The sequence below is a fragment of the Mobula birostris genome, chromosome 1, assembly GCF_030028105.1.
Source record: "Mobula birostris isolate sMobBir1 chromosome 1, sMobBir1.hap1, whole genome shotgun sequence".
Classification (NCBI taxonomy): Eukaryota; Metazoa; Chordata; class Chondrichthyes; order Myliobatiformes; family Myliobatidae; genus Mobula; species Mobula birostris.
In genome coordinates this window covers 32,773,501-32,801,316 of record NC_092370.1, presented here as the reverse complement: position 1 = coordinate 32,801,316, position 27,816 = coordinate 32,773,501, and the positions used below count along the sequence as shown (strand labels likewise).

Below are 27,816 nucleotides of genomic sequence, written 5' to 3'. Positions count from 1 at the left end.
TCCTCAGTTGCAACATTGCATATTACCTTAAAAACCTGCCCAACTTGTTTATGTAGAAAATTGGGGGATCGTTTGAATAAATACCCTCTCTGAATAGATACCCCTCCCTTGTAAGGAACAGCTGTGTGATAGATTTTCAACAGATCAAACCAAAACGAAGATAAAAGAGCAGTCAAGACGAGACAGGGAAAAGCTAAAAGAGAACCACAAATCTGGGGAATGGTACAAGACCATCTCAAAGGCACTGAACATACCTCAGAGCTTAGTGTAGTCCATTGTGAAACCCCAGTCACATTGCTTAGGTCAGGCTGCCTCTCTAAACTTAGTCGGAGAAGAATGGCACTTATAAGAGAGGCTACTATGATGCCCACAGTCACTGAATGAACTGCAGAAGTCAGTGGCAGCAATTAGAGATGAAGTTCATAGCTCCAAAATCTTTAAAGCTGTGCACAAAAAGGGTATTTATAGAAGAGCTGCAAGGAAGAAACCCTGAGTAAAAAGTAGCATATCCTTGCCCATAAAGACTTTGCAAATCGCACTGAGAAGACACTGTAAAGATTTGCAAGGAGGTCTGGTAAAAAGACAAGACTAAAGTGGAACTTTTTGACCTCAACACTAATACTGTGCAGCATGTCTAATACTGTGCATTAGCCAGGTAACACCATCCCTGCTATAAAGTATGGTGGTGGTAGCATCACACTATGGGGATGCTTTTCAGCATCAGGGACTGGGAATCTGGTCAGGATTGATGGGAAGATGAATGCTGCTAAATACAGAGAGATCCTGGATAATATACCTGCTAGCCTCTGCCAGAAACCTTAAACTGGGGAGGAAGTTCATCTTTCAGCGGGATAATGACCCAAAGCACACTGCCACAGCAACCATGGAGTGGTTTCACATGAAGAAAATTGATATCCTTTAGTGTCGAGACCCTAACCCGATCAAACATTTCTGGCAGGACCTCAAGATTGCTGTACACTGCTGCTTCCCAACCACCTGGCACAGCTTGAGCAATTTTGCAAGAAGAAATGGGCAAATCTTTCTCCATCACGTTGTGCAAAGCTAACAGAGACTTACCCAAAAAGACTACTGGTTGCCATAGTTGCGAGAGGTGGGTCAACTAAGTACTGAGCAAAGGGGGTTGAATACTTTTGAACTGCTGACATTTCAGGTTTGAGTTTAGTTTTTCATGCTTTACAATTTCACCCATTTTTGGGCTCTACTGTGAAAAAGGAGCATGTGATCCACAAATAAAAATTCTCAGTTAAATTGATCAAAATCCCTGGTTGTAGTTCATGTGAACAAAGTGTTGGGGTTGAATACTTTTCCAAGGCACTGTAAACAATTAATACAATCAAGGTTTCCGTAGCTTGTAGTTTGTTTTTGTTTTTACAAAGCAAGGAATTTATCAATAGACAGATTCCACAAATGCTGGAAAACTTGAACAATACACACAAAATGCTGGAGGAACTCAGCAAGTCAGGCAGCATGGAGGGAAATAAACAGTTGACGTTTCAGGCCAAAACCATTAATCAGGACTTTCTAAGCTGTTCCAAGCTTTTGTGTGTGTGATTTTTCAACAGTTTTTTTTTAAGTGCAGGCTACTTTGTGTCTGTCCATTAGTAAATATTTCATTGTCCTTTTGCTGGTAGATTGTTGCAGCAAATAACATCAGGAGATACCATTTTCTGTTTGATAAGTTTCTTATGTAGGTTCTGAATGATTATTAATTTCTTTAGGAAAGAATTCCTATTTAGAGCTCTGAGCAAACTAAACTTTGTGTTGCACTGGTCTTGATTACTATGAATTTGCATAAAAATGAACTCTAATTTTTTTTTAAAATCAATTAAAGATGACAAATTCTATTGTCTCAAGTACATGCTCCCAGAGGAGATCTATGAATGACACCAACAAGACAGATTAATGTCTATTTTCTGTCATAAAGAACTATTTAGAAAAATAATTCATACAATTAGAAAGCAAGACAAATAGGCAAATTGAAACTTGGAAAACCTTTACATATCCCTGTCTTGGGTTATTATAGTTTCAAGAACTTGCCCCGCTTGTTCATGCAAACATTCTTAGTACACTTATCACAATATTACAACATGCCAAGTATTTCACAACACATGCAACAAGTATAGACATTCATAAATGCAGGAAATCTGTCAGCCAATAAATTGGTCAACAGCAGATTCCGACAAATAGCAGTTACAACAGTCAGATAATATGTTTTCATAAAACTAAGAAATAAATATCCCAAGGATATTTATTTTAAATCTTCAGGGATAACTGTCTGTGACTCTGAGATTAGTCTCGGTGGGGGGAGGGAAGGGAGGTTTAGGGAACCTTGGTTTTCAAGATATTTAAGCCCTGGTTTAAAAAAAAATTGTATAGCAGGTATTAGCAGGGAAGAACAAATGAGGTACTCGAAGAGTATAAGAAATGCAAGAGAGCACTTAGGAAATCAGAAGGCTGAAACAAAGGCATGAGGTTGCTCTGGCAGACAAGGTGAAGGAGAGTCCCAAGGGTTTGTACAGATATACTAAGAGCAAAAGAATAGAAAGGAGCAAAACTGGTCCTCTGTGAGGTCAGAGTGGTAATCTATACTTAGAGCCGAAAGAGATGGGGAAGATCTTAAATGGATTTTAAGGATCTGCATTTATTCGGAAGACAGAGCAGCGAGGTCATGGACCCTATACAGATTACAGAGGAAGTTTTTGCTGTCAAGGCAAGTTAAGGTGGATAAAGCCCCAGGGCCTGACAATGTGTTCCTTCGAACCCTGTGCGAAACTAGTGCAGAAATTGCAGGGACCCTAGCAGAAATATTTGAAATCCTTAGCCACAGATTGGAGGATAGGTGATGTTGTTTCGTTTAAGGAATGCTCGAAGAATAAGACAGGAAATTTATAGGCCTATGAGCCTGACATCAGTATGGGAAAGTTATTGGAAGGTTATCTAAGGGACTGGATATACAAGTATTTGGATGGACAGGGACTGATTAGAGATAGTCAACATAATTTTATGCGTGGTATATTATGTCTAACCAATCTTACAGAGTTTTTCAAAGAATTTACCAGGAAAGTTGATGAAGGAAAGGCAGTTAATGTGGTCTACATGGACCTTAGCAAGGCCCTGCATGGGAAATGGGTCAAGAAGGTTCAGCCGCTGAGTATTCAAGACGAGGTAGTAAACTGGATTAGACATTGGCTTCATGACAGAAGCTAGAGGGTGATAGCAGATGGCTGCTTTTCTGACTCGAGGCCCGTGACTAGTGGTGTGCTGCAGGAATTGGTGCTGGGTTCTCTGTTGTTTGTCATCAATAGCAATTATCTGGATAATATGGTAAACTGGATCAGCAAATCTGCAGATGACACCAAGATTTGGAGTACAGTGCGCAGTAAGGAAGACTAACCTGGCTTACAGCAGGATTTGGATGAGCTGGACAAATGGGCTGAAAAGTGGCAGGTGTTACACTTCGGGAAGACCATCCAGGATAGGTCTCAGACTGTGAGCGGTAGGGTGCTGAAGAGTGCTGTAGATCCCAGATCTGGGATCTGGGAGTACAGTAGAACAGAGAGATCCATGATTTCTTGAAAGTGGCACCACGGGTAGAAAGGATCATAAAGCAAGTTTCTGGCACACTGGCCTTCATAACTCAAAGTACTGAGTAAAGAAGATGGGACGTTATGTTGGAGAGGCCTAATTGGGAGTATTGTGTCTATTTTTAGTCATCTACCTGCAGGAAAGATGTAAATAGGATTGAAAGAGTGCAAAGAAAATTTACAAGGACATTTGCCGGGACTGGAGGACTTGAGTTATAGGGAAAGGTTGAACAGGTTATTAGTTTATTTCCCTAGAACATAAAAAAATTGAGGGGAGATTTGATAGACATACACAAAATTATGACGGGTAGAAATAGGGTAAATGTACCGAGGTTGGGTAAACTACAATGAGAGGTTATGGGTTATTGGTGAAAGGTGAAATGTTTAAGGGGAACACAAGGGATAACTCCTTCACTCAGAGTAGTGAGTGTGTGGAACATGCTGCCAGCGCAAGTGGTGGATACAGGGTCGATTTCAACATTAGAGAAATCTGGATAGGTACATGGATGGTAGGGGTATGGAGGGGCATGGTCCTGGTGCAGGTCAATGGGAGTAGGCAGCTTAAATGACTCGGCACAAACTAGTTGGCCAAAGGGCCTGCTTGTGCTGTCATGCTGAATATGTAATGAATAAATCTGAATTTGAATTTGCTCTTCATCAGAAATTGCCAAGGAATTTCATATATTAATGCAAGGGAGCTGGTAAGACCTTGGTTTGAATGGTCATTGACAAATCTCTCCACAAATGCTGACTGACCTGCTAAGTATTTTCAAGTTTTAACTTATTCAAAATCAGAATCAGATTTATTATCACCGGCATGTGATGTGAAATTTGTTAACTTAGCAGCAGATTAATGCAATACATAATCTAGCAGAGAGAGAGAAAAAAAAACATAATAATAAATAAACAAGTAAATCAATTATGTATATTGAATAGATTATTAAAAAATGTGCAAAAAACCCAGAAATACTGTATATTAAAAAAAGTGAGGTAGTGTCCAAAGCTTCAATGTCCATTCAGGAATCAGATGGCAGAGGGGAAGAAGCTGTTCCTGAATGGCTGAGTGTGTGCCTTCAGGTTTCTGTATCTCCTTCCTGATGGTAACAGTGTGAAAAGGACATGCCCTGGGTGCTGGAGGTCTTTAATAATGGACACTGCCTCTCTGAGACATCGCTCCCTAAAGATGTCCTGGGTACTTTGTAGGCTAGCAACCAAGATGGAGCTGACAAGATTTACAACCTTCTGCAGCTTCTTTCAGTCCTGTGCAGTAGCCCCTCCATACCAGACAGTGATGCAGCCTGTCAGAATGCTCTCCACAGTACAACTATAGAAGTTTTTGAGTGTATTTGTTAAATCTGTAACATTTGTTAAAATGTTAAATTTCCAACATCTGCCAGTTTTAGTTTGTCAGCAACTCAGCTGAACTTCTCATCCAAAAGTTAGCACCTTCAATAGCCCTCAGCATCGACTCAAGAGTTAGTTCAGATCTGTGTGCTCAAGTCTCTGGAGAGGAACTCTGAGTCCACAATCATTTGGCCCAGAGATGAGAACTCCACTTTGCAAGCCACAGCAGACATTGTGACAGATATGAATTTGTAGATTCAAGATTTTCAGACTCTTTAAAGCTTAAATCAATTAAGTATAATTTTTTTTTCTTGAAGAATGAGCTACACAACTTGGGTCAAATCTAATAAATTCCCATGCTACTGATTAAATCCCCCCAAAAAAAAGAAATGAAGATTTTTCATAGACAATAGAGCACAATGGCAAATAACTTATTGGATTTATTCAATTAAGTGGATGTTATTTTTCAATTAAAGATTCCTTATAACTTTATTTTAAATTTTTCCAGCAGCAGAACCCATTCACATAGCATCTGAACTGACTTGAGGGGAATTAAAACAAACAGACATCTTGATTGTCATCTTCAGATTCTTGAACAATCGATCTACTTGCACTCTGCCATTACTAGTTAAAGAATGCACAAGTACTTGGGCATAAATAATAATAAAAAAAAATTAACAGAGTGCCAATGAAGCAGAGGTTAAAAGCAATGACCAAAATTTGGTCAAAGAAATTGTTGTAAGTTTACAAAGGGTGTCAGGAAGTCAAAATGGCTTTAAAAATGTGTGCAGGGCCTAGAGCAGGTGGCATTACGGCATGGATTCAGATATAATCAAATCAATCATTTCTCCCAAGTTTTCACCATGGATGACATTGTAAATATCACTTCAAGGCAATTTCAAATTACAGGGGGGAAGACTTGTTATAATTCCAAAACCAAGGGATAAAATACTGGAGGAATCAGAATCAGATTTAATATCACTGGCATATGTCGTGAAATTTGTTAACTTTGTGCTAGCAGTACAAAGCAATACATGAGAAGAGATATTTTAAAACTGAGTTACAGTAAATATATATGTTTTTTTAAATAGTTAAATTAAATAAGTAGTGAGGTAGTGTTCATGGGTTCAATGTCCATTCAGAAATCAGACGGCAGGGGTGCTCCTGAATCGTTGAGTCTGTGCCTTTAGGCTTCTGTACCTCTTCCTGATGGTAGCAATGAGAAGAGGGCATGTCCTGGATGGCGGGGGCCCTTAATCATGGATGGTGCCTTTCTGAAGCACTGCTCCTTGAAGGTGTCCTGGATACTATGAAGGCTAGCACCTAGGATGGAGCTGACTAATTTTACAACTCTCTGCAGCTTATTTCAATCCTGAACAGGATTAAAGGCAACAAATCACCAGGACCTGTGGCCTGCAGAAAGACTGTAAACAAAGTAGGTGTAGAGATGGTAGGCCCATTGTTGATATGTTCCTAAAGGTACTAGAAGATTGGAAAATACTAATATGGCTCCCTTCCTCAAAAAGGGAGGAAGACAAAAGGCAGGGAAACACGCCGGTTATTTTAACATCTATTGTCAGCAAAACACTAGAATCAATAACCAAAGGGGAAATAATGAACCGTTTAGAAAAGCTGAACATAATTAAGCTAGTCGACCTGGCTTTATGAAAAGTCATGTATAAGTCTACCTTCACTAATCCGACTACCTGTAATCTGGTTCCTTCGATAATCCAGCACTGATTATGCTTAATGTGATCCTTCTCTAGTTTGGCATTTTCACTAATCCGGCACTCCTCAGGTCCCAATGGTGCCGGATTAGTGAAGGTCGACCTGTATTACTAACTTCAATGAGTTTTTTTGACAAGGTGATGAGGGTGATTGTTGAAGGTAGAACTGTGGATATTGTGCACATGGATTTTAGTAAAGCATTTGACAAGGTCCCTCATGGAAGGCTCTTCCAGAAGATTAAGGTGCATGGGATTCATAGGGAATTGGCCATTTGGATTCAGAACTAGCTTGTCCATACAAGACAAAGGGTAGTGGTCAATGGGACTTAATCTTGCTGGAGGTCTGTAATTAGTGGAATTCTGCAGGAATCTGTGCTGGGACCTCTGCTGTTTGTGATGTACATAAATAAAATGGATGAAAACGTAGATGAGTGGGTTACTAAGTGCTCAGATGATATGAAGGTTGGTGGTGTTGTGGTTACTACAGAAGACTAACAAAGAACACAGCTGGATATTGATCAGTTGCAGACATGGGTGGAGAAATGGCAGATGGAGTTTAACCCGCCAAATGTGAAGTATTGCGCCTTCATAGGTCAAATGTAAAGAAACACTGCACCATTAAGCGCAAGATCTTTAATAGTGTTGATGAGCTGAGGGATCGTGGGGTCAAAGTTCACAGCTCCCTGAAAGTGGCTACACAGGTTGACAGGGTGGCTAAGGCAGCAAATGGCATCCTTGCCTTTATTAGTCAAGGTACTGAGTTCAAAGTCAGGAAGTTACGTTGCAGCTTTATAAAACTCTGGTTAGGTCGCATCTGGAGTATCATATACAGTTCTACTCGCTCTGTTATAGGAAGAATGTTAAGGCTTTGGAAAGGGTACAGAAAAGGTTTACCTGGATGCTGCCTGGATTAGAGGGCATCCAACGAGTGGTTGGACAAAACTTGAGTTGTTTTCTCTGGAGTGGCAGAGGCTGAAGGAGATTTAATAGCAGCTTATAGATTATGAGGTGTATAGATTGAGTGGACAGATGGTATCTTCTTCCCAGGATTGAAATGTCCAATAGCAGGGGACAGGTATTTAAGGTGAGAAGGAGCAAGTTCAAAGGAGATGCAAGAGGTTTTCTTTTTTAAGTACAGATTGGTGCCTGGGATGCACTGCCTGGGGAATTGTTAGAGGCAGATATATTAGGGACTTTTAAGAGACATTTAGAAAAGCAAATGAATATGAGGAAAAGGGAAGGATATGGACATTGTGTAGGTAGAAAGGATTAGTTTAGTTGGCCTTTTGATTATTAATTTAATTGGTTCAGTACAACATTGTTGGCGAAGGGTATGTTCCTGTGCTGTACTAGTCTACGTTCTATCAAAAGCAAGTCATGTTTGACAACAGCACACACAAACTGCAGGAGGAGCTGAGCAGATCAGGCAGGATCAATGAAATAAATGAACAGTCGGCATTTCATGCCAAGACTCTTCTTCAGGACTGGAAAAGAGGGGGAAGGCACCAGAATAAAGGGGGGGGGGAGAGAAGGCAAGGAGGACTAGCTAGAAGGTGATAGGTGAAACCAGGTGGGACCAAAAGGTCAAGTGTTAGAGAATAAGATATCTAATAGGACAGAAGAGTGGACCATGGAAGAAGGAGGAACACTAGGGGATGTGATAGGCAAGTGCAGAGAAAAGTTAAGAGGCAGAATGGGGAATAAATGAAAGGGGAAGGGGGAGGGAAGGAAGTACCAGAAGGAGAAATCGATGTTCATGCCATCAGGTTGGTGGCTACCTAGGCAGAATATGAGGTGTTGATTCTCCACCCCGAGGGTGGCCTCATATTGGCAAAAACGGCCATGGACCAACATATCAGAACAGGAATGTGGGTAGGAAGTAAAACTTTAAGCCACCAGGAAACTGTGCTTTTAGCAGAGTTGCTTGACAAAGCGCTTCCCTAATTTAGCTCGGGTCTCACCAATGCAGAGGAGGTCACATTGGGAGTATAGACACAATAAATAACCCCATCGGATTCACAAGTCAAGTGTTGGCCTCATATGGAAGGACTGTTTGGGGCCCTGAATGGAGGCAAGGGAGGAGGTGAATGGGCAGGTGTAGCATTTCTGCTGCTTGCAGGGCTATATGCCAGGAGGGAGATAGGTGGGGAGGGACGAGAATCACAGAGGGAGTGATCCCTGAGGAAAGTGGTCAGTGGGTGGGGGGAGGCGGAAAGTGGTAAAGATGCGTTTGATGATAGAATCCCATTGAAGGCAGTGAAGAATGACGTGTTGGAAATGAAGGCTCATGTGGTAGGCGAGGACAGGAGGATCTCTATCCCTGTTAAGGCACTGGGAAGATGGGGTGAGTACAGATGTCCAGGAAATAGAGGAGATGGCGATGAGGGCAGCATCAATGGTGGAAGAAAGAGGACGACATCCCTGATATCCTGGAAAAGAAAGCCTCATCCTGGCGGAAAACAAAGGAACTGAAAAAAGGGAATAGCATTTTTACAGGAGACAGGGTGAGAAGAGAAAAGTGGACTGGGTAGCCTCCAACCTGATGGCATGAACATTGACTTCTCAAACTTCCTCTAATGCCCCACCTCCCCCTCGTACGCGATCCGTTATTTACTTATATACACACACATTCTTTTTCTCTCTCTTGTTTCTCCCTCTGTCCCTCTCAATATACCCCTTGCCCATCCTCTGGGTTTTCCCCCCTCCCCCTTTTCTTTCTCCCTAGACCTCCTGTCCAGTAATACTCTCATATCCCTTTTGCCAATCAACTGTCCAGCTCTTGGCTCCATCCCTCCCCCTCCTGTCTTCTCCTATCATTTTGGATCTCCCCCTCTCAAATCACTTACTAGCTCTTCTTTCAGTTAGTCCTGACAAAGGGTCTCGGCCCGAAACGTCGACTGTACCTCTTCCTAGATATGCTGCCTGGCCTGCTGCGTTCACCAGCAACTTTGATGTGTGTTGCCAGAGAAAAGTGGAGATAGCAATGGGAATCAATAGGTTCATAAAACATGTCAATAGACAGTTTGCCTGCAGAGACATAGGCAGAGAGATTGAGAGAGGGGAAAGAGGTGTCAGAAATGGACCAAGTGAATTTAAGGGCAGGGTGGAAGTTGGAGGATGAAATTGACTTGCTCAGCATGGGTACACGAAGCAGCACCAGTGCAGACGTCAGTGTAATGCAGGAAGAATTGGGGAGCATTACTGGAGAAGGTTTGGAACATGGACTGTTTTACGTAGCCAGTGAAAAGGTAAGCATCGCTGGGGCCCGTGGCTACCCCTTGAGTTTGGAGAAAGTGGGAGGAGCCAAAGGAGCAATTGTGAGAGTGAGGACCAGCTCTGCCAGATGAAGGAGGGTTGTGTTTGACAAATTCCTTGAATCCTTTGATGAATAAACAGGGAGAGTTGATAAAGGGGAACTTGCAGATGCAGTGTTCTTAGATTTCCAAGACATTTGGCCAGGTGCAAAATAAGGAGCTGTTGCATAAATTAAGAACCCACAGCATTGAAGGAAGCGTATAAACTGGCCATCACATAGGAAAAAAAAGACAGACTAAGTGTGCCCTTTTCAGGCTAAAGAGAATTGTGGAATACTCCAGGGACCAGTTATTGCCCCGTAATCGTTTACTATTTACAGTAATGACCTAGAAGGGAGAATGAAAGGTTATCAAGTACGTTAACAATATGAAAATAGGTAGCAAGCACATCATGAAGAGAAAATTGTGATTCTGCAACAGGATACAGCTAGAGTGAATGGGTAAAAACCTGGCAAATGGAGTTTAATTTGAGGAAGCGTGAGGGGCGTGCGCTCTTGTAAGGAGAGTCAAAAGGAATTGATACTACAGCCGACAGACTCACTTTCAAGGACTCTGAACAACTTATGATCTCTGTATTACTTTTTTTTTAAAATTTGCACAATTTTTCTTCTTTTACACATTAGTCAGTCTTTATGTATGGTATTTCATAGATTCTTTTGTATTTCTTTACTTTTCCTGTAAATGCCAGGAAAATGAATCTCAAGTAGTATATGGTAACAAATACATACTTTCATAATAAATTTACTTTGAACGGGTGGATAATGATGCAGATGCAAATTAGTGAAGTTCAGAGGGATCTAGATGTCCTAGTTCACGAATCAGAAAAAGTTAGCAGGGAGGTGTAACAAGTAAAGACAACAAAAGGCATTTTGACTTTAATTGTGGAAAGGTTTCAGAATAGATTGTTACAATTGGACATGGTGTTGCTGAGGCCACACCTGGAACTCTGTGCAGAGATTTGGTCCCTTTAACTAAAAAAGGTAATAGCATCAGATAATCCGAGAAAAGATTTACTAGGCTCATTCCCTTTAAGGAAGGCTAATGGTCAACGCCTTTGGAGTTCAGAAGAATGGGCAGTGGTGGAGAGATTTCTTGACAGGGTAGACATTGAGATATTCTCAACACCGGGATAGTCACAAACAAAAGGGACACTGCTATAAAATAAAGAGTCAGCCATTTACAGCTGAGTTACATAGAAATTCCTTCACTCAAAGAACAGTGAAGCTCTACAATTCTCTCTGCTCACCGGTGCAGGAGGCCAGATTATTAGATTATGTAAATGGAAATAGATAAATATTCAAAAGGTTAATGAATTAATGTTATGCAGAAATGGCACAAGAGTCAGACCCCAGCACAGACCAGCCATCATGATTATGGGCAGGTTTGGTCGGGTCAGGGGTGAGTAGACTGGTGACCCGATTTTCTCGAGTTCTTGTGGACAATACTGACAGACCAAGTGGGGGATGGGGCACTATATGGAAAACAGTCAAAACAAAGATAACACTTTCTATTCTTGTTCCTCAGTCCCATTTTACTGAGCTCTAAAATACCTGTCTAAATACAGTAACCATTCAGGATACATGCTCTGGAACTAGTGCTTGATTTTTTTTTTGCCATTCAAGGATTTTTGCATTCAATCCAGATGTCTACTAAGGAGCTTCACTAAAATCCTGTGTCTTGTTACATTTCCTACAAAAAGGAGTAGCTGACATGAATAGTCCAGCTAAATTTAGAGAAAATAAATAACTAAATACACAAGGGAGAAAGAAAAAAAAAATCTGTTGATAGAATTAGATAAAGATGGATGGAAAACATATGCAGAATAAGCTTCAGCACAAAACAACTAGCCAAAAGGCATATTTCACTTCCCTTACATTTTTGCAAAAATAACATGATAAAACAAGATTAAAAAGCTGGCATTCTATCAAAATCAAAGATGGTTCGATAACCATCACTTTGCCTGTTTGGCACACTGAGTCTACACTGGCCCGTTGATCCTACACTGGCTTTCTAAGGGTTCTGTTCTTCCCCATATTCTTTTGATCTAATTCTCTTTGGATAGGTGCCATTCATTTGGTGCCCACCACCCATTCAGGTAGTTCATTCCAAATTCCAACTGATACACAGCCTCTTCAATGCCCCTGGCAAAGGTTACATATCGGTATCAAAGGTTATGGGGAGAAGGCCGGGGAGTGGGGCTGAGGAGGGGAAGAAAAAAAGGATCAGCCATGATTAAATGATGGAGCAGACTCTATGGGCCAAATTCTACTCCTATGTCTAATGATCTTATACCAATCAGCTTAAATGTACTCCCTTGAGTTATATTGGCCATTTATCAATTACTAATATTTCTTTTACTTAAGATTTTTAAAATTATCAGCTATCCTATTAGCCTTCTTTGCTTCAAGAACCACAGTTTTTCTAATGTTACATACCTCAAGGAGATCTTGTGGCTTTCTTGTGAGAATGATGTAATGATTTTTTGGAAGTCACCTGATGTAATTTTCCCGCCGATGTGAGGTCACGTGATGACATGTTCACCACAGGTATAAAAGGGAAGACCTCAGGTGACGCAGTTAGTTTTTCCAGTTAGAACGTCAATGAGGTATTCCGCACCGCTGCTTATTTGCATTATGACACAGTTTTGATTTTAAACGGAGTTTTATGTTCTAATGTAAGGTACAGAAATCTGAGCCGGGAGTTTGACCAATCGCTGCCAGGTTTGTTAATGTATCTTTTAAATAACACTGGAGAGTGAAGATGGGACCCTGAAGGAGACGTTCGACAGGTTTGGAAAGTATCGACCATTACTGAATTCGTTCAAGAAAGAGTGATCTGCATGAGATAGTCTCTGCTAAAAGGGAAGCAGAAAAGGCTGTGCAGGATCTATTCTACGAAGTAATAATGTCAGTGCCTTTAAAACCATTTTATTTCCGTTGTCGTGAATCCTGTGGACAAGGCAGGATCCAACTGGGAGTGGCAGTGATGTCGTGTCTTCGAGGAATTCGTTACTTCATGAAAGTATCTCCTAATTGACTGTATAAATCTCTTGGACTTTAAAATTTACCATTCGAGAAACTGTGTTTGAATTTATCGCTTTAAGAACTGGTTTCGCATTTATCGCTTTAAGAACTAGTACTGAGTAGTGGTTTACTGAATGGCCGCATAGCAGTTTACTTCTGGTTAGGATTTTCGTTTTTTTTTCATTGTTTATCAGGGTTTAATAAATGTTTGTTTGTTTATAAATCCTGACTCGATATATTCATTGTTGCCGATCACGTGACGCTAATCTATCACTTAAGAGTAGCTCATGGAATCATTCCAGGAAAGCACAAATTACAATTATTAAAATACCTGGATTATTATTCATAATTGCTTTTGCTGGCCGTGGGGTTGGTTCTGGGAGAGTGGTTTCACTCAATGCTTTGGCTGCGGCAGCATGTTGAGCCTTTTTGATACTACTTCCTTCTGCTTCCCAAGTTTGATCTCCAAGGGTCAACTGTACACTGAAGATCTGCACGAAAAGAAAAGATTATGCTAATACATATTTTATTGAAAACATCTATTACAGTCAACAAAAGTTTCGCAGCCTAATGCTAGGTTCTACAATTTTCATCTGATTTTCAATAAAGGGATTACACAGAATTAACCAACGTGCCTTTGATTATTAGAGGCTAGCTTCTTGTAAATATTCAGAGCTTGACTGAATTTTGTTGAAGCAACCTGTGCTTGTTTTATTCTTAAAACCATCATTTGCCAAAAGACAGATATTTTGAAGGAAGCCTGGATCAATAACTTGAATTACTATAATACCTTCAATGCTAAACTAACAAATTTCACGACACATGCCAGTGATAATAAACCCAATTCTGATTCTGATGTTCAAGGAAATGAAAATAAGTACCTAATTAAATTTATGGAACTAAAACTTTCACTCTACATTTCAAGTTAACATTTACCTTTTCCCTAACAAGGATTATCAATCATCACTTACTATACTACCCAATGTACGTTACCTTCCCCTGGTGGAAAGTTCATTGCGTCATAGTGAAATCTGAAATAACTCATTTTATAAATAAATAACTTGTATCTTGTTAAAGTGGCACACACATAACTGATCAATTTGTACCTACATTATGGACTTGTGCTACTTTCATTCAGTTATTCAAGAGATTGCTGGCACCCGGAAGGACATCATTCAGAAACTGCTTGATTATTGCTCAGGTATCTATACTTACACTATCACGTCCAATGCCGTGTATGGACAAAACAGTTCACATGCTTCTATTGCCATTTGAAAGTTAATCAAATCTATAACTTCACACACCATTTAATCTCAATCCATTCATTTATTAACTGATTTCATTATAATCTATTTTATACTATGCTTCTTTATTTTTAAGCCAATTTGACTTTAAATAGTTCAGCTAATTTTCTCTCAGGTACATGTACAAATGAAGTACTGTTCTTGAATCATTAATGCACATGTCCTGCATTTCTTGGACATACCACAGTTCATTTCTTTGCTGCACGAGAAAGAATGATCAATGAAGGGAAATGGGGGGGGGGGGGGAGAATAAGCAGCTGGTGTCACATGGATTTAACTCCAACTTTCCTATGTTCCTCTTCAAATAAATTATGAGTAGTACGCAGAATAAATAATACTTAAAGATCTGCTGAGTTACAAACAAGGAAAAGCTTACTGCAAAAATAAACTTTGCTGTAAATTATTGTTCATTACATTGTGTAATTACCTGGATTACTTATGAAGAATAGGAATAGGAAGTATGCCTGTGAGGCCGGTGTTCTGTACTGGATGTCGGATGTGGGATGTCCTGGAGACTCCCAGCCTCCTGGACAGCCACATCTGTACCAGGTACATTGAGCTGCAGCTCCTTAGGGATAGGGTTAGGGAACTGGAGCTGTAGCTTGATGACCTTCGTCTGGTCAGGAGAAGGTGATAGGCAAGGGTTCACCCCAGGGCGTCGGGAGACAGGTAAGTGAGTAACAGTCAGGATAGGGAAGGAAAAGAGTCAGAGGCTACAGACCACCCCTGTGGCTGTACCCCTTAACGATAAGTACTCCTGTTTGAGTACTATGGTGGGGGGACAGCCTACCCGGGGGAAGCAACAGTGGCCACACCTCTGACACAGAGTCTGGTCCTGTGGCTCAGAAGGGTAGGGAAAGGATGGCAGCAGTAATAGGGGACTCTATAGTTAGGGGGGTGAGACAGGCGATTCTGTGGATGCAGGAAATAAACACAGATGGTAGTTTGCCTCCCAGGTGCCAGGGTCTGGGATATTTCTGATCACATCCACGATATCCTGAAGCAGGAAGGTGAATAGGCAGAGATCATGGTACATATTGGTATCAATGACGTAGGTAGGAAAACGGAGGAGGTCCTGAAAACAGACTACAGGGAGTTGGGAAGGAAGTTGAGAAGCAGGACCTCAAAGGTAGTATTCTCGGGATTGCTGCCTGTGCCATGTGACAGTGAGTATAGGAATAGAAAGAGGTGGAGGACAAATGCGTGGCTGAGGGTTTGGAGCAGGGAGCAGGGAGCAGGGATTCAGATTTCTGGATTATTGGACCTCTTCTGGGGCAGGAGTGATCTGTACAAAAAGGACGGGTTGCACTTGAATCCCAGGGGGACCAATATCCTGGCGGGGAGATTTGCTAAGGCTGTTGGGGAGAGTTTAAACTAGAATTGCTGGGGGGGTGAGAACCAAACTGAATAGATGGAAGAAGGGGCAGTTGACTCACAAATAGAGAAAGCTTGGAGACAGTGTGAGAGGGAAGATAGGCAGGTGATAGAGAAGGGATGCGCTCAGACCGATGGTTTGAGATGTGTCTATTTTAATACAAGGAGTATTATGAACAAAGCAGATGAGCTTAGAGTGTGGATCAGTACTTGGAGCTATGATGTTGTGGCCATTACAGAGACTTAGATGGCTCAGGGGCAGGAATGGTTACTTCGAGTGTGAGGCTTTAGATGTTTAGATGTTTTAGATCAAAGAGGACAGGAAAATTTTTAATTGGGGAAAGGCAAATTATGAGGCTATAAGGCTAGAACTTTCGGGTGTGAATTGGGATGATGTTTTTGCAGGGAAATGTACTATGGACATATGGTCGATGTTTAGAGATCTCTTGCGGGATGTAAGGGATAAATTTGTCCCGGTGAGGAAGATAAAGAATGGTAGGGTGAAGGAACCATGGGTGACAAGTGAGGTGGAAAATCTAGTCAGGTGGAAGAAGGCAGCATACATGAGGTTTAGGAAGCAAGGATCAGAGGGGTCTATTGAGGAATATAGGGAAGCAAGAAAGGAGCTTAAGAAGGGGCTGAGAAGAGCAAGAAAGGGGCATGAGAAGGCCTTGGCGAGTAGGGTAAAGGAAAACCCCAAGGCATTCTTCAATTATGTGAAGAAAAAAAGGATGACAGGAGTGAAGGTAGGACCGATTAGAGATAAAGGTGGGAAGATGTGCCTGGAGGCTGTGGAAGTGAGCGAGGTCCTCAATGAATACTTCTCTTCGGTATTCACCAATGAGAGGGAACTTGATGATGGTGAGGACAATATGAGTGAGGTTGATGTTCTGGAGCATGCTGATATTAAGGGAGAGGAGGTGTTAGAGTTGTTAAAATACGTTAGGACGCCGGGTCATCAAGGGAATGGCGACGTAAGGAAAAGGTCTCTCGACAAAAAAGAAGGTAAACTGCCCCATAATCGAATTTAGACAAATACTTAATATTGCATAACTATATTAATAAAAGGGGCAAGGATGATGTCTAAGAACAAGATTAAAAAGTCCGCTCCGAAGGCTGATAAACATAAAGAGACGCAGCAAGGCGACAGGCCTAGCTCCCCCATGGCAAGCCAGGACGGAGATAATGAGGGGGAATCGGTGACTCTGTCCTTGATTCTCGGAGAGATTCGCGAGTTCCGACAAGATAACAGCAAACAGCTGGAAGATATTAAAGGAGAAATAGTAAAAACTAACTCGCGGATAAATGAAGCCGAAGCGAGGATTGTTGGAATTGAAGAGAAGCTACAAAACGCAGAGGAGGTGATAGCAGAAATGCTGAAGCTGCAAGACCAGCTCCAGTGGAAACTAATAGATCAAGAAGGCCGCTCGAGAAGGGAAAATGTGAGGATTTACGGAGTTCCCGAAGGAACTGAAGGTAAACCCGGATTGATGATTCCCTTCGTGGAGAAGCTACTTAGAGAGAACCTTGATATACCGGCCACAAAAGACCTACAGATAGAAAGAGCTCACCGCGCGTTGGCACCACAGCCTCCGGCAGGCGCCCAGCCCAGATCGATTCTAGTCAGATTTCTCAGTTACAGAACGAAGGAAGAGGTGCTTAAAAGGGCATGGCAAAAGAAAGGTTTCATGAGGAACAACTGTAAAATCAGTTTAGACCACGACTACGCACCGGGGATTCTTGCCAGACGGAAGGAATATACGGAAACACGGAGAGTCCTGAAGGAAAACAACATCAAATTCTAGACCCTATATCCAGCTCAGCTGAGAGTCTTTTACGACGAAGGGACAAAAACTTACGCTACGGTGGAGGAGGCAACGTTGGACCTGGCGGACCGGGGACTACCTATTAAAGTTATCACCCAACCGGAGTCGCTACTGGAGAGGACTTGGCAGAAGTCGTGGCAGTTAGTGGGGCGAGGACGCTCCACACGAACCAGAGTGTCAAACTACAAGGAAAAACTGCAAATATTCAGACGCGAATGTACAGAGAACACAGATTAATTAAGAGAAATGACTGAAAAGAGTAAATCGGACTTAAAGGTAAAATGAAAACTGGTAACTGAAAATAAACTAGACGGAATAACTTGAATGATAGCAATATGGTCGAGACATAAATAGGAGAAAATTCTCTATAATTATTCAAACTGCTGAGGGCCCTCAAACACAGGGTGAAGATAGAGATTATCCCTCTGAACTGAGGCGGGTTGGTGCTCAGGCCTCACTGTGGGAAGTCGGGAAAAATTTTCAAATGTTGCACGTTCAAAAATGTCTAGGATGTGGTTATATGTCTTGGTTTACTGTTGAGAAGGGATTGCTTACTGTTTGGTTAGAAAAGGAGAGTGTTTTTTTTTCTACTAGAGAAAAATGCAAACTGAATTGGTAAAAATAATTTCCTATAATGTTAATGGGGTTTTGAATCCAATTAAAAGAAATAAGATTATGTCTAAATTGAAAAAAGAGAGGGCACAAATAGCTTTCCTCCAGGAAACACATATGAGCCAATCTGAACATGGAAAATTAAAAAGAATGGGCTTTAAGCATGTATTTTATTCATCATATAAATTGAGTCACAAAAGAGGGGTAGCTACTTTAATATCAAGTACTCTTAATTATGAACATATTTCAGAGACTAGAGACAAAGAAGGACGGTTTGTAAAAATCACAGGAAGAATAGAAGGTACAGAAATAACATTGCTGAATGTTTATGCTCCTCCAGGTTGTGAATGGTCATCTTATAGACACATTTTTGACCTAATGGTCAGTTCTCAAGGGGTAGTAATTTGTGGAGGGGATTTTAATATTAGATTAAATCCTATATTAGATTCTTCAAGAATAGTTACTCAATAAACCTCTGCCTCGGAAAGTGAATTCATTGATGGAGGAGTTGGGAATTATAGATGTCTGGAGGGAATTACACCCTACTAGTAAAGATTATACATATTACTCTTTCCCTCATTCAGCCTATTCAAGGATAGACTATTTCTTTATCTTTAATACAGATAGACTCAGGATAAAAAACTGTAATATTGCAACAATTGATCTGTCGGATCATAGCCAAGTCTCTATGTCTCTAATCCTGGAAAGGAAAATGAGGAAAACACTATGGAGGCTAAACTCACATATACTCAATAACCCGAAAGTAATGGAGAGATTAAGGGGAGAAATCAAAGAATATCTAGACCTTGATGACACGGGAGAAACATCACCAGTGATCTTATGGGATACATTGAAAGCTGTACTAAGAGGGAAAATTATTTCCATTACCACTCACATGAAAAAAATCAATGCACAAAAATTAACAGACCTTCAAGGAAAATTAAAACAACTTCAAGTTGTAGATAGCAACAAAAGTAATTCAAATCGAAAACAGGAAATTAGGAAATTGCAAAGTGAAATTGACGATATTTATACGTTGGAAACTCAAAGAAATTTTCTTTACCTGAGACAAAAGAATTATGAAGTAGGAGGTAAATCAGCTAGATTATTAGCATATAAATTACGAAAACAACAAGCAGACAATACAATTCATAAAGAATCCAAAGACAAAGCTTGTGGAGAGTACAATAGGGAAAATTCAAGAGAGTTTTGAAACATATTATCGAGAGCTGTACTCCCAACCCCGGGCCCCCAATGAGCTCTATATAGACAGTGTATTGAATTTTTTAGATCTACCTAAACTTACAGATTTACAAAATGAAAGTTTATTAGAACCAGTAACTGTCAGAGAACTGAACGTGGCCATCTCTAGGTTAAAGGCTGGAAAGTCCCCGGGTTCTGATGGGTTTACCCCAGAGTGGTACAAGTCCCTGAAGACACAGTTAGCCCCATTACTACTTAACACCTTTAATTGGATCTTGCAGAGAGGAGAAACTCCACCTTCCTGGAGAGAAGCGATTATTTCAGTTATTCCTAAAGAGGGTAAAGATAAACTAGAATGTGGCAATTATCGGCCAATTAGTGTTCTTAATTTAGATTACAAACTATTTACATCTATATTAGCGCGCAGATTGGAAAAGCTTTTACCTGGCCTAATCCACTTAGACCAGACTGGATTTATTCAACAAAGACAAACACAGGACAACATAAGGAGAACTCTGCACATATTAGAACAGGTTAATAAGAACGAGACAGAGACAATGGTAGTAGGATTGGACGCTGAGAAAGCTTTTGATTCGGTTAGTTGGGCATTCCTATACAGAGTGTTAGGAAGATTCGGCTTTCAAGAAAAGTTTATTAAAGTAATTCAGACTCTATATGACAGCCCTACAGCCCGAATTAAGATAAATGGGGACCTCTCTGACTCCTTCATCTTAGAGAGAGGCACTAGACAGGGATGCCCAATTTCTCCTCTCCTTTTTGCGCTATATATTGAACCGCTTGCCCAACTAATAAGACAGAGCGAAATCGTAAAAGGTATCAAGGTGGCAGGGATTGAACATAAAGTGGCATTATTCACAGATGATGTTTTGGTCTATCTGAGTGAACCAGAAAAATCATTTATAGGATTGTTTACACTGTTGGATGACTTTGGGAAAATATCAGGTTATAAAATAAATGTAAAGAAAACGCAGGTTATGTCCCTAAATTATACACCATCCAAAAAGTTGCAGGATACATATGATCTTAGGTGGGAAGCTAAATCATTAAAATATTTAGGAATAACCCTGCCGAAGGATCTTTCAACACTGTCACAGGTAAATTATGGGCCATTAATCTCAGAGATAAAAGCAGATATGCATAGATGGAATCTTATCCCCTTTTTAAGTTTAAATTCAAGGATAAATACTATAAAAATGAATATTCTTCCTCGGTTATTGTATCTTTTCCGTACTTTACTGGTGGAGGTGGATGATAATCAATTCAGGGAATGGGACAAATGGATTTCCCGCTTCACCTGGCAAGGAAAGAAACCTAGAATTCGATATAACACCTTACAGTTAGGGAAGGAAGGAAGGAGGTATGGTTCTTCCTTGCCTGAGAAATTATTTTTATGCCTCACAGATAACCCCTCTATTATATTGGTGTAATAGGGAATATAAGGCTAGATGGAAGGAAATAGAATTTGGGTTAGTTGACAGTTTTCCTCTTCAGGCCTCAATAGCTGACAAAGGATAGATGGCCCAGTTGGAAAAATTTAAAAACGCTTGGATAAATCTTACATTATAAGTATGGCAGAAGGTGGTTAATTCATGTGGAATTAATAACATGTTAAAACTCTTTAGATGGTGTGCATATGATACCGAATTCCTTCCCAACAGAAGAGATAAAAGATTTGAGCTATGGATAAAGAAAGGTCTTACAACCTACCTCTCATTTATAGATAAGAGAGTATTACAAAGTTTCCAAATCCTGCAGGACAAACATGGCCTAGAACATAATGACTTTTTTAGGTACCTTCAAGTACGAAACTATGTTAACCAGAGTTGTAGATATACAGATCTATCAACAGTAGAATTAGAATTTTTCAAGATTCTGAATTCGGCTTGCAGTTCAATACCTAGTAAATCAGTTTCTCGATTATATAATGCACTCTCCCATGCTAAAAATGTAAATACACTGTATATTAAAGAGAAGTGGGAGAAAGAAGCGGGGTTGGTACTTTCAGAGGAGGCTTGGGGGAAAATCTGCAGCTTTCAATGGTCCTCGACTAATTCTTTGACTTGGAGAGAACATTGTTGGAAAAACATTATAAGATACTTCAAGACCCCATATCAGGAAAAATATAAAGATACAAATGTGATGTGTTGGAGAAGGTGCGGCTCCAAGGAGGCAAATCATTTTCATATTTTTTGGGATTGCCCTAAATTAAGTCTATTTTGGGAAGGTATTCATAGAACATTAGTTAAGGTACTTAGGTCCCAGATACCTCTGAACTTTGAGACGCTCTATTTGGGGCATGTATTGTTTCTTGAACAGAAGGAAGATATAAAGTTGCTGCAGGCCCTCTTAGCGGCAAGTAAGAAATCAATCACTAGAAAATGGCTAAATCCAATACCACCTACATTAGAAGATTGGTACGAAATTATCTTGGAAATATTTAAAATGGAAAAGTTGACTTACTCCCTAAGAACTCAAAAAGAAAAATTTTATCAAGTCTGGAATAAATGGATTGAATATATAACCCCAATGCGAGCAGACTTCAGATGACTCTCCTAATGATTTATACTGCTCTTCTCATCAACACAGTAATATTGCTAACATAAGCACCCCTAGTCTAAATGTTTGTTTTTCTTGTTTTCTTTTGGAAAATAGAGAATTAACACAAGTAAAGGGAAAGATTTGGGAAAGGGATAAAAAAATGAAAAAATTAAGTAAATAAGTACATAGGGATTGGATAATTATGTCTGCGGGCAGGAGCAAGCATGAACAAATTAGGATATAAACACCTACAATGGTTGATACATAGGCTTATATACAACATTTTGGACCAGTGGAAATGGTCCAGAAGGGTTATATGGAAACTATTATTACCATTTTTCTTAACAACTAATTCCATTACTAAGCCTAATAGGTTAGATTTACCACAGTACATAATTATCTATTTAAATGTTTATTTTCCTTTTATATCATCTCAATGTGTACTTAAGAATGTATAAATAATTGTAGTTTTATACATATAAAAAAATGGAAAAGGTTATATGTGTGAAAAAAGTACATGATATTTGTGAATTCCTTATCCAAATAAAAATAAAATTAAATAAAAAAAAAATACATTAGGACAGATAAGTCCCCGGGGCCCGACGGAATATTCCCCAGGCTGCTCCACGAGGCGAGAGAAGAGATTGCTGAGCCTCTGGCTAGGATCTTTATGTCCTCGTTGTCCATGGGAATGGCACCGGAGGATTGGAGGGAGGCGAATGTTGTTCCCTTGTTCAAAAAAGGTAGTAGGGATAGTCCGGGTAATTATAGACCAGTGAGCCTTACGTCTGTGGTGGGAAAGCTGTTGGAAAAGATTCTTAGAGATAGGATCTGTAGGCGTTGAGAGAATCATGGTCTGATCAGGGACAGTCAGCATGGCTTTGTGAAAGGCAGATCGTGTCTAACAAGCCTGATAGAGTTCTTTGAGGTGGTGACCAGGCATATAGATGAGGGTAGTGCAGTGGATGTGATCTATATGGATTTTAGTAAGGTATTTGACAAGGTTCCACACGGTAGGCTTATTCAGAAAGTTAGAAGGCATGGGATCCAGGGAAGTTTGGCCAGGTGGATTCAGAATTGGCTTGCCTACAGAAGGCAGAGGGTGGTGGTGGAGGGAGTACATTCAGATTGGAGGATTGTGACTAGTGGTGTCCCACAAGGATCTGTTCTGGGACCTCTACTTTTCGTGATTTTTATTAACGACCTGGATGTGGGGGTAGAAGGGTGGGTTGGCAAGTTTGCAGATGACACAAACGTTGGTGGTGCTGTAGATAGTGTAGAGGATTGTCAAAGATTGCAGAGGGACATTGATAGGATGCAGAAGTGGGCTGAGAAGTGGCAGATGAAGTTCTGTGAGAACCTCCCGGAGAAGTGTGAGGTGCTACACTTTTGGAAGGACAAATTCCAAGGCAGAGTACAAAGTAAATGGCAGGATACTTGGTAGTGTGGAGGAGCAGAGGGTTCTCGGGGTACGTGTCCACAGATCCCTGAAAGTTGCCTCACAGGTGGATAGGGTAGTTAAGAAAGCTTATGGGGTGCTAGCTTTCATAAGTCGAGGGATAGAGTTTAAGAGTCGCGATGTAATGATGCAGCTCTATAAAACTCTGGTTAGGCCACACTTGGAGTATTGTGTCCAGTTCTGGTCACCTCACTATAGGAAGGATGTGGAAGCATTGGAAAGGGTACAAAGGAGATTTACCAGGATGCTGCCTGGTTTAGAAAGTATGCATTATGATCAGAGATTAAGGGAGCTAGGGTTTTACTCTCTGGAGAGAAGGAGGATGAGAGGAGACATGATAGAGGTGTACAAGATAATAAGAGGAATAGAGAGAGTGGATAGCCAGCACCTCTTCCCCAGGGCACCACTGCTCAATACAAGAGGACATGGCTTTAAGGTAAGGGGTGGGAAGTTCAAGGGGGATATTAGAGGAAGGTTTTTTACTCAGAGAGTGGTTGGTGCGTGGAATGCACTGCCTGAGTCAGTGGTGGAGGCAGATACACTAGTGAAGTTTAAGAGACTACTAGACAGGTATATGGAGGAATCTAAGGTGGGGGCTTATATGGGAGGCAGGGTTTGAGGGTCGGCACAACATTGTGGGCCGAAGGGCCTGTACTGTGCTGTACTATTCTATGTTCTATGTTTTAGAAAGGACAGCGAGGGAGGCAAAAGAGGTGGAGGCTTGGCACTGTTGATCAGAGATAATCATAATCATAGTCATAGTCATACTTTATTGATCCCAGGGGGAAATTGGTTTTCGTTACAGTTGCTCCATAAATAATAAATAGTAATAGAACCATAAATAGTTAAATAGTAATATGTAAATTATGCCAGTAAATTATGAAATAAGTCCAGGACCAGCCTATCGGCACAGCGTGTCTGACTCTCCAAGGGAGGAGTTGTAATGTTTGATGGCTACAGGCAGGAATGACTTCCTATGACGCTCTGTGCTGCACCTTGGAGGAATGAGTCTCTGGCTGAATGTATTCCTGTGCCCACCCAGTACATTATGTAGTGGATGGGAGACATTGACCAAGATGGCATGCAGCTTAGACAGCATCCTCTTTTCAGACACCACCGTGAGAGTGTCACGGCTGCAGAAAAGGAAGAAGATATGGATTGTCTACAGAGTCTCTGTGGATGGAAGTTAGGAACAGGAAGGGGTCAATAACTCCACTGGGTATTTTTATAGACTATCCAATAGTAACAGGGACATTGAGGAGCAGATAGGGAGACAGATTCTGTAAAGGTACAATAATAACAGTGTTGTCGTGGTGGGAGATTCTAATTTCCCCAATATTGATTAGCATCGCCCCAGAGCAAGGGGTTTAGATGGGGTGGAGTTTCTTAGGTGTATTCAGGAAGGTTTCCTGACACAATATGTAAATAAGCCTACAAGAGGAAAGGCTGTACTTGATCTGTACAGGCGTCCCTCGCTTCTCGAACGTTCGCTTTATGAAACCTCGCTGTTACGAAAGACCTACATTAGTTACCTGTTTTTGCTAACAGAAGGTGTTTTCACTGTTACGAAAAAAGGCAGCGCGCGCCCCGAGCAGCCAAGCTCCTCCCCCGGAACTGCATTCTAGCCGGCATTGCTTAAGCACGTGCCTGTGAGCATCTGTGTTTTATGTCGATTTATTTTGAGCATCCGTTAGCTGGATGAGTTCTAAGGTATCGGAAAAGCCTAAAAGAGCTCGGAAAGGTGTTACACTTGCGTAAAACCAGACATAATTAAGCATTTCGATCGTGGTGAATGAAGTAAGGACAAAATGAGTTTGGCTTGTGGAAGCTGACGAAGATGATGTTGAAGAGGTTTTGCCATCCCATGACCAAGAACTGATAGATGAAGAGCTGATGCAGTTGGAAGAGGAAAGGATAACAATCGAAACCGAATGCAGTAGCGAACGGATCAAAAGTGAAGTCGTCCAAGAACTGAATGTGAAGCAACTGCGTGAAATTTTTGCTGCAATGATTGCAGAAAAGTACGACTTTAATTTTGAAAGGGTACGTAGGTTTAGGGCATATTTGCAGGATGGTTTGAGTGCTTACAAAGAACTATATGATAGAAAAATGCGCGAGGCTAAGCAGTCAAGCATACTGTCATTTTTCAAGCCTTCCACATCAGCCACAGCAGACGACGAACCTCGATCTTCGACATCGAAGCAGGCAGACATAGAAGATAACAACCTGCCTGCCCTGATAGAAACAGATGACGATGAGATGACACCCCAGTGTCACACCATCCCAACCTCCGGGCCGCGGACCAATGCATTGCCGCAAAGAATGCAGCGGTAGCCGGGACGCACCCAGCGCATCTTTAAGAAAAAAAAGCCTAAATAAACAAGCTAATTAATTACGTGCCAGGCGGCACCTAATTAATTAGCTAGTTTATTTCAGCTCTTTTCTTAAAGATGTGCTGGGTGCATCCCTGCTACCGCTGCACCCTTCGCGGATCGGTATCAGTCCTCAGCCTGGAGGTTGGGGACCACGGCACCACCCCAGCCTCCGATGACTCAGCCTAACACACCGTCATCAGTGTGCTCAGCGCTGTCTTCCCAATTCAGGTAAGCAATATTACACTGTACATACATTATTTCTACATTATGTAGGCTGTGAATTTTTATGTGATATTTGGTATGATTTGGCAGCTTCATAGCTTAAAGGTTACTGCAGAGAGTGTTTCTGCCGAGAGTGCTTGCGTGAGATTTTTGCTATGGTGGACAATGCAGCAATGATTGTAGAAAAGTATTTCTACTTTATATAGGCTGTGTATTTATCATATCATTCCTGCTTTTACTATATGTTACTGTTATTTTAGGTTTTATGTGTTACTTGGCATGATTTGGTAGGTTATTTTTTGGGTCTGCGAACACTCACAAATTTTTCCATATAAATAAATGATAATTGCTTCTTCACTTTACCACATTCCGGCTTACGAACCGTTCTATAGGAACGATCTACCTTCAGATGGCGGGGGAAACCTGTATTGGGAAAAGAACCTGGTCAGGTGTCAGGTCTCTCAGTGGGAGAGCATTTTGGCAATAGTGATTACAATTCTATCTCCTTTACCATAGTATTGGAGAGGGATAGGAACAGACAAGTTGGAAAAACTTTTAATTGGAGTAAGGGGAAATATGAAGCTATCAGACAGGAACTTGGAAGCATAAACTGGGAACAGATGTTCTCAGGGAAATGTACGGCAGAAATGTGGCAAGTGTTCAGGGGATATTTGCATTGAGTTCTGCATAGATACGTTCCAGTGAAACGGAAAGGATGATAGGATACAGGAACCGTGGTCCACAAAGGCTGTTGTAAATCTAGTCAAGAAGAAAAGAAAAGCTTACAAAAGGTTCAAAAAACTAGGTAATGATAGAGATCTAGAAAATTATTAAGTCTAGCAAGAAGGAGCTTAAGAATGAAATTAGGAGAGCCAGAAGGGGCCATGAGAAGGCCTTGCTGAGCAGGATTGAGGAAAACCCCAAGGCATTCTACAAGTCTGTGAAGAGGATAAGACATGAGAGAATAGGACCAATCAAGTGTGACGATGGAAAAGTGTGTATGGAACTGGAGGAGACAGCAGAGAGACTTAATGAATACTTTGCTTCAGTATTCACTATGGAAAAGGATCTTGGCGATTGTAGAGATAACTTGCAGCAGACTGAAAACCTTGAGCATATAGACATTAGGAAAGATGATGTGCTGGAACTTTTGGAAAGCATCAAGTTGGATAAGTCACTGGGACCAGAAGAGATATACCCCAGGCTACTGTGGGAGGCGAGGAAGGAGATTGCTGAGCCTCTGGCGATGTTCTTTGCATCATCAATGGGGACGGGAAAGGTTCCGGAGGATTGGAGGGTTGCGGATGTTGTTCCCTTATTCAAGAAAAGGAGTAGAGATAGCCCAGGAAATTATAGAGCAGTGAGTCTTACTTCAGTGGTTGGTAAGTTGATGGAGAAGATCCTGACAGGCAGGATTTATGAACATTTGGAGAGGCATAATATGATTAGGAATAGTCAGCATGGCTTTCTCAAAGGCAGGTCGTGCCTTATGAGCCTAATTAAATTTTTTGAGTATGTGACTATGCACATTGACGAAGGAAGAGCAGTAGATGTAGTGTATATGGATTTCAGCAAGGCATTTGATAAGGTGCCCTATGCCAGGCTTATTGAGAAAGTAAAGAGACATGGGATCCAAGGGGATCTTGCTTTGTGGATTCAGAATTGGCTTGCCCACAGAAGGCAAAGAGTGGTTGTAGACGGGTCATGTTCTGCATTGAGGTTGGTAACGAGTGGTGTAACTCAGGGAGCTGTTCTGGGACCCCTTCTCTCTGTGATTTTTATAAATGACCTAGATGAGGAAGTGAAGGGATGGGTTGGTAAATTTGCTGATGACACAAAGGTTGGGGGTGTTGTGGATAGTGTGGAGGG

General features: G+C 41.1%; 1 protein-coding gene across 9 annotated transcripts in view; it reads right to left on the bottom strand.

Moving 5' to 3' along the window:
- The window catches only part of stau2 (staufen double-stranded RNA binding protein 2), a 364,656-nt gene that overhangs the window by 284,661 nt on the left and 52,179 nt on the right, over positions 1 to 27,816 (bottom strand). For all 9 annotated transcript variants that reach the window (XM_072253656.1, XM_072253677.1, XM_072253693.1 and 6 more), the window contains one exon: positions 13,345 to 13,504. In XM_072253656.1, the coding sequence (XP_072109757.1) occupies positions 13,345 to 13,504 (160 nt within the window). The remainder of the gene's footprint in view (positions 1 to 13,344; positions 13,505 to 27,816) is intronic.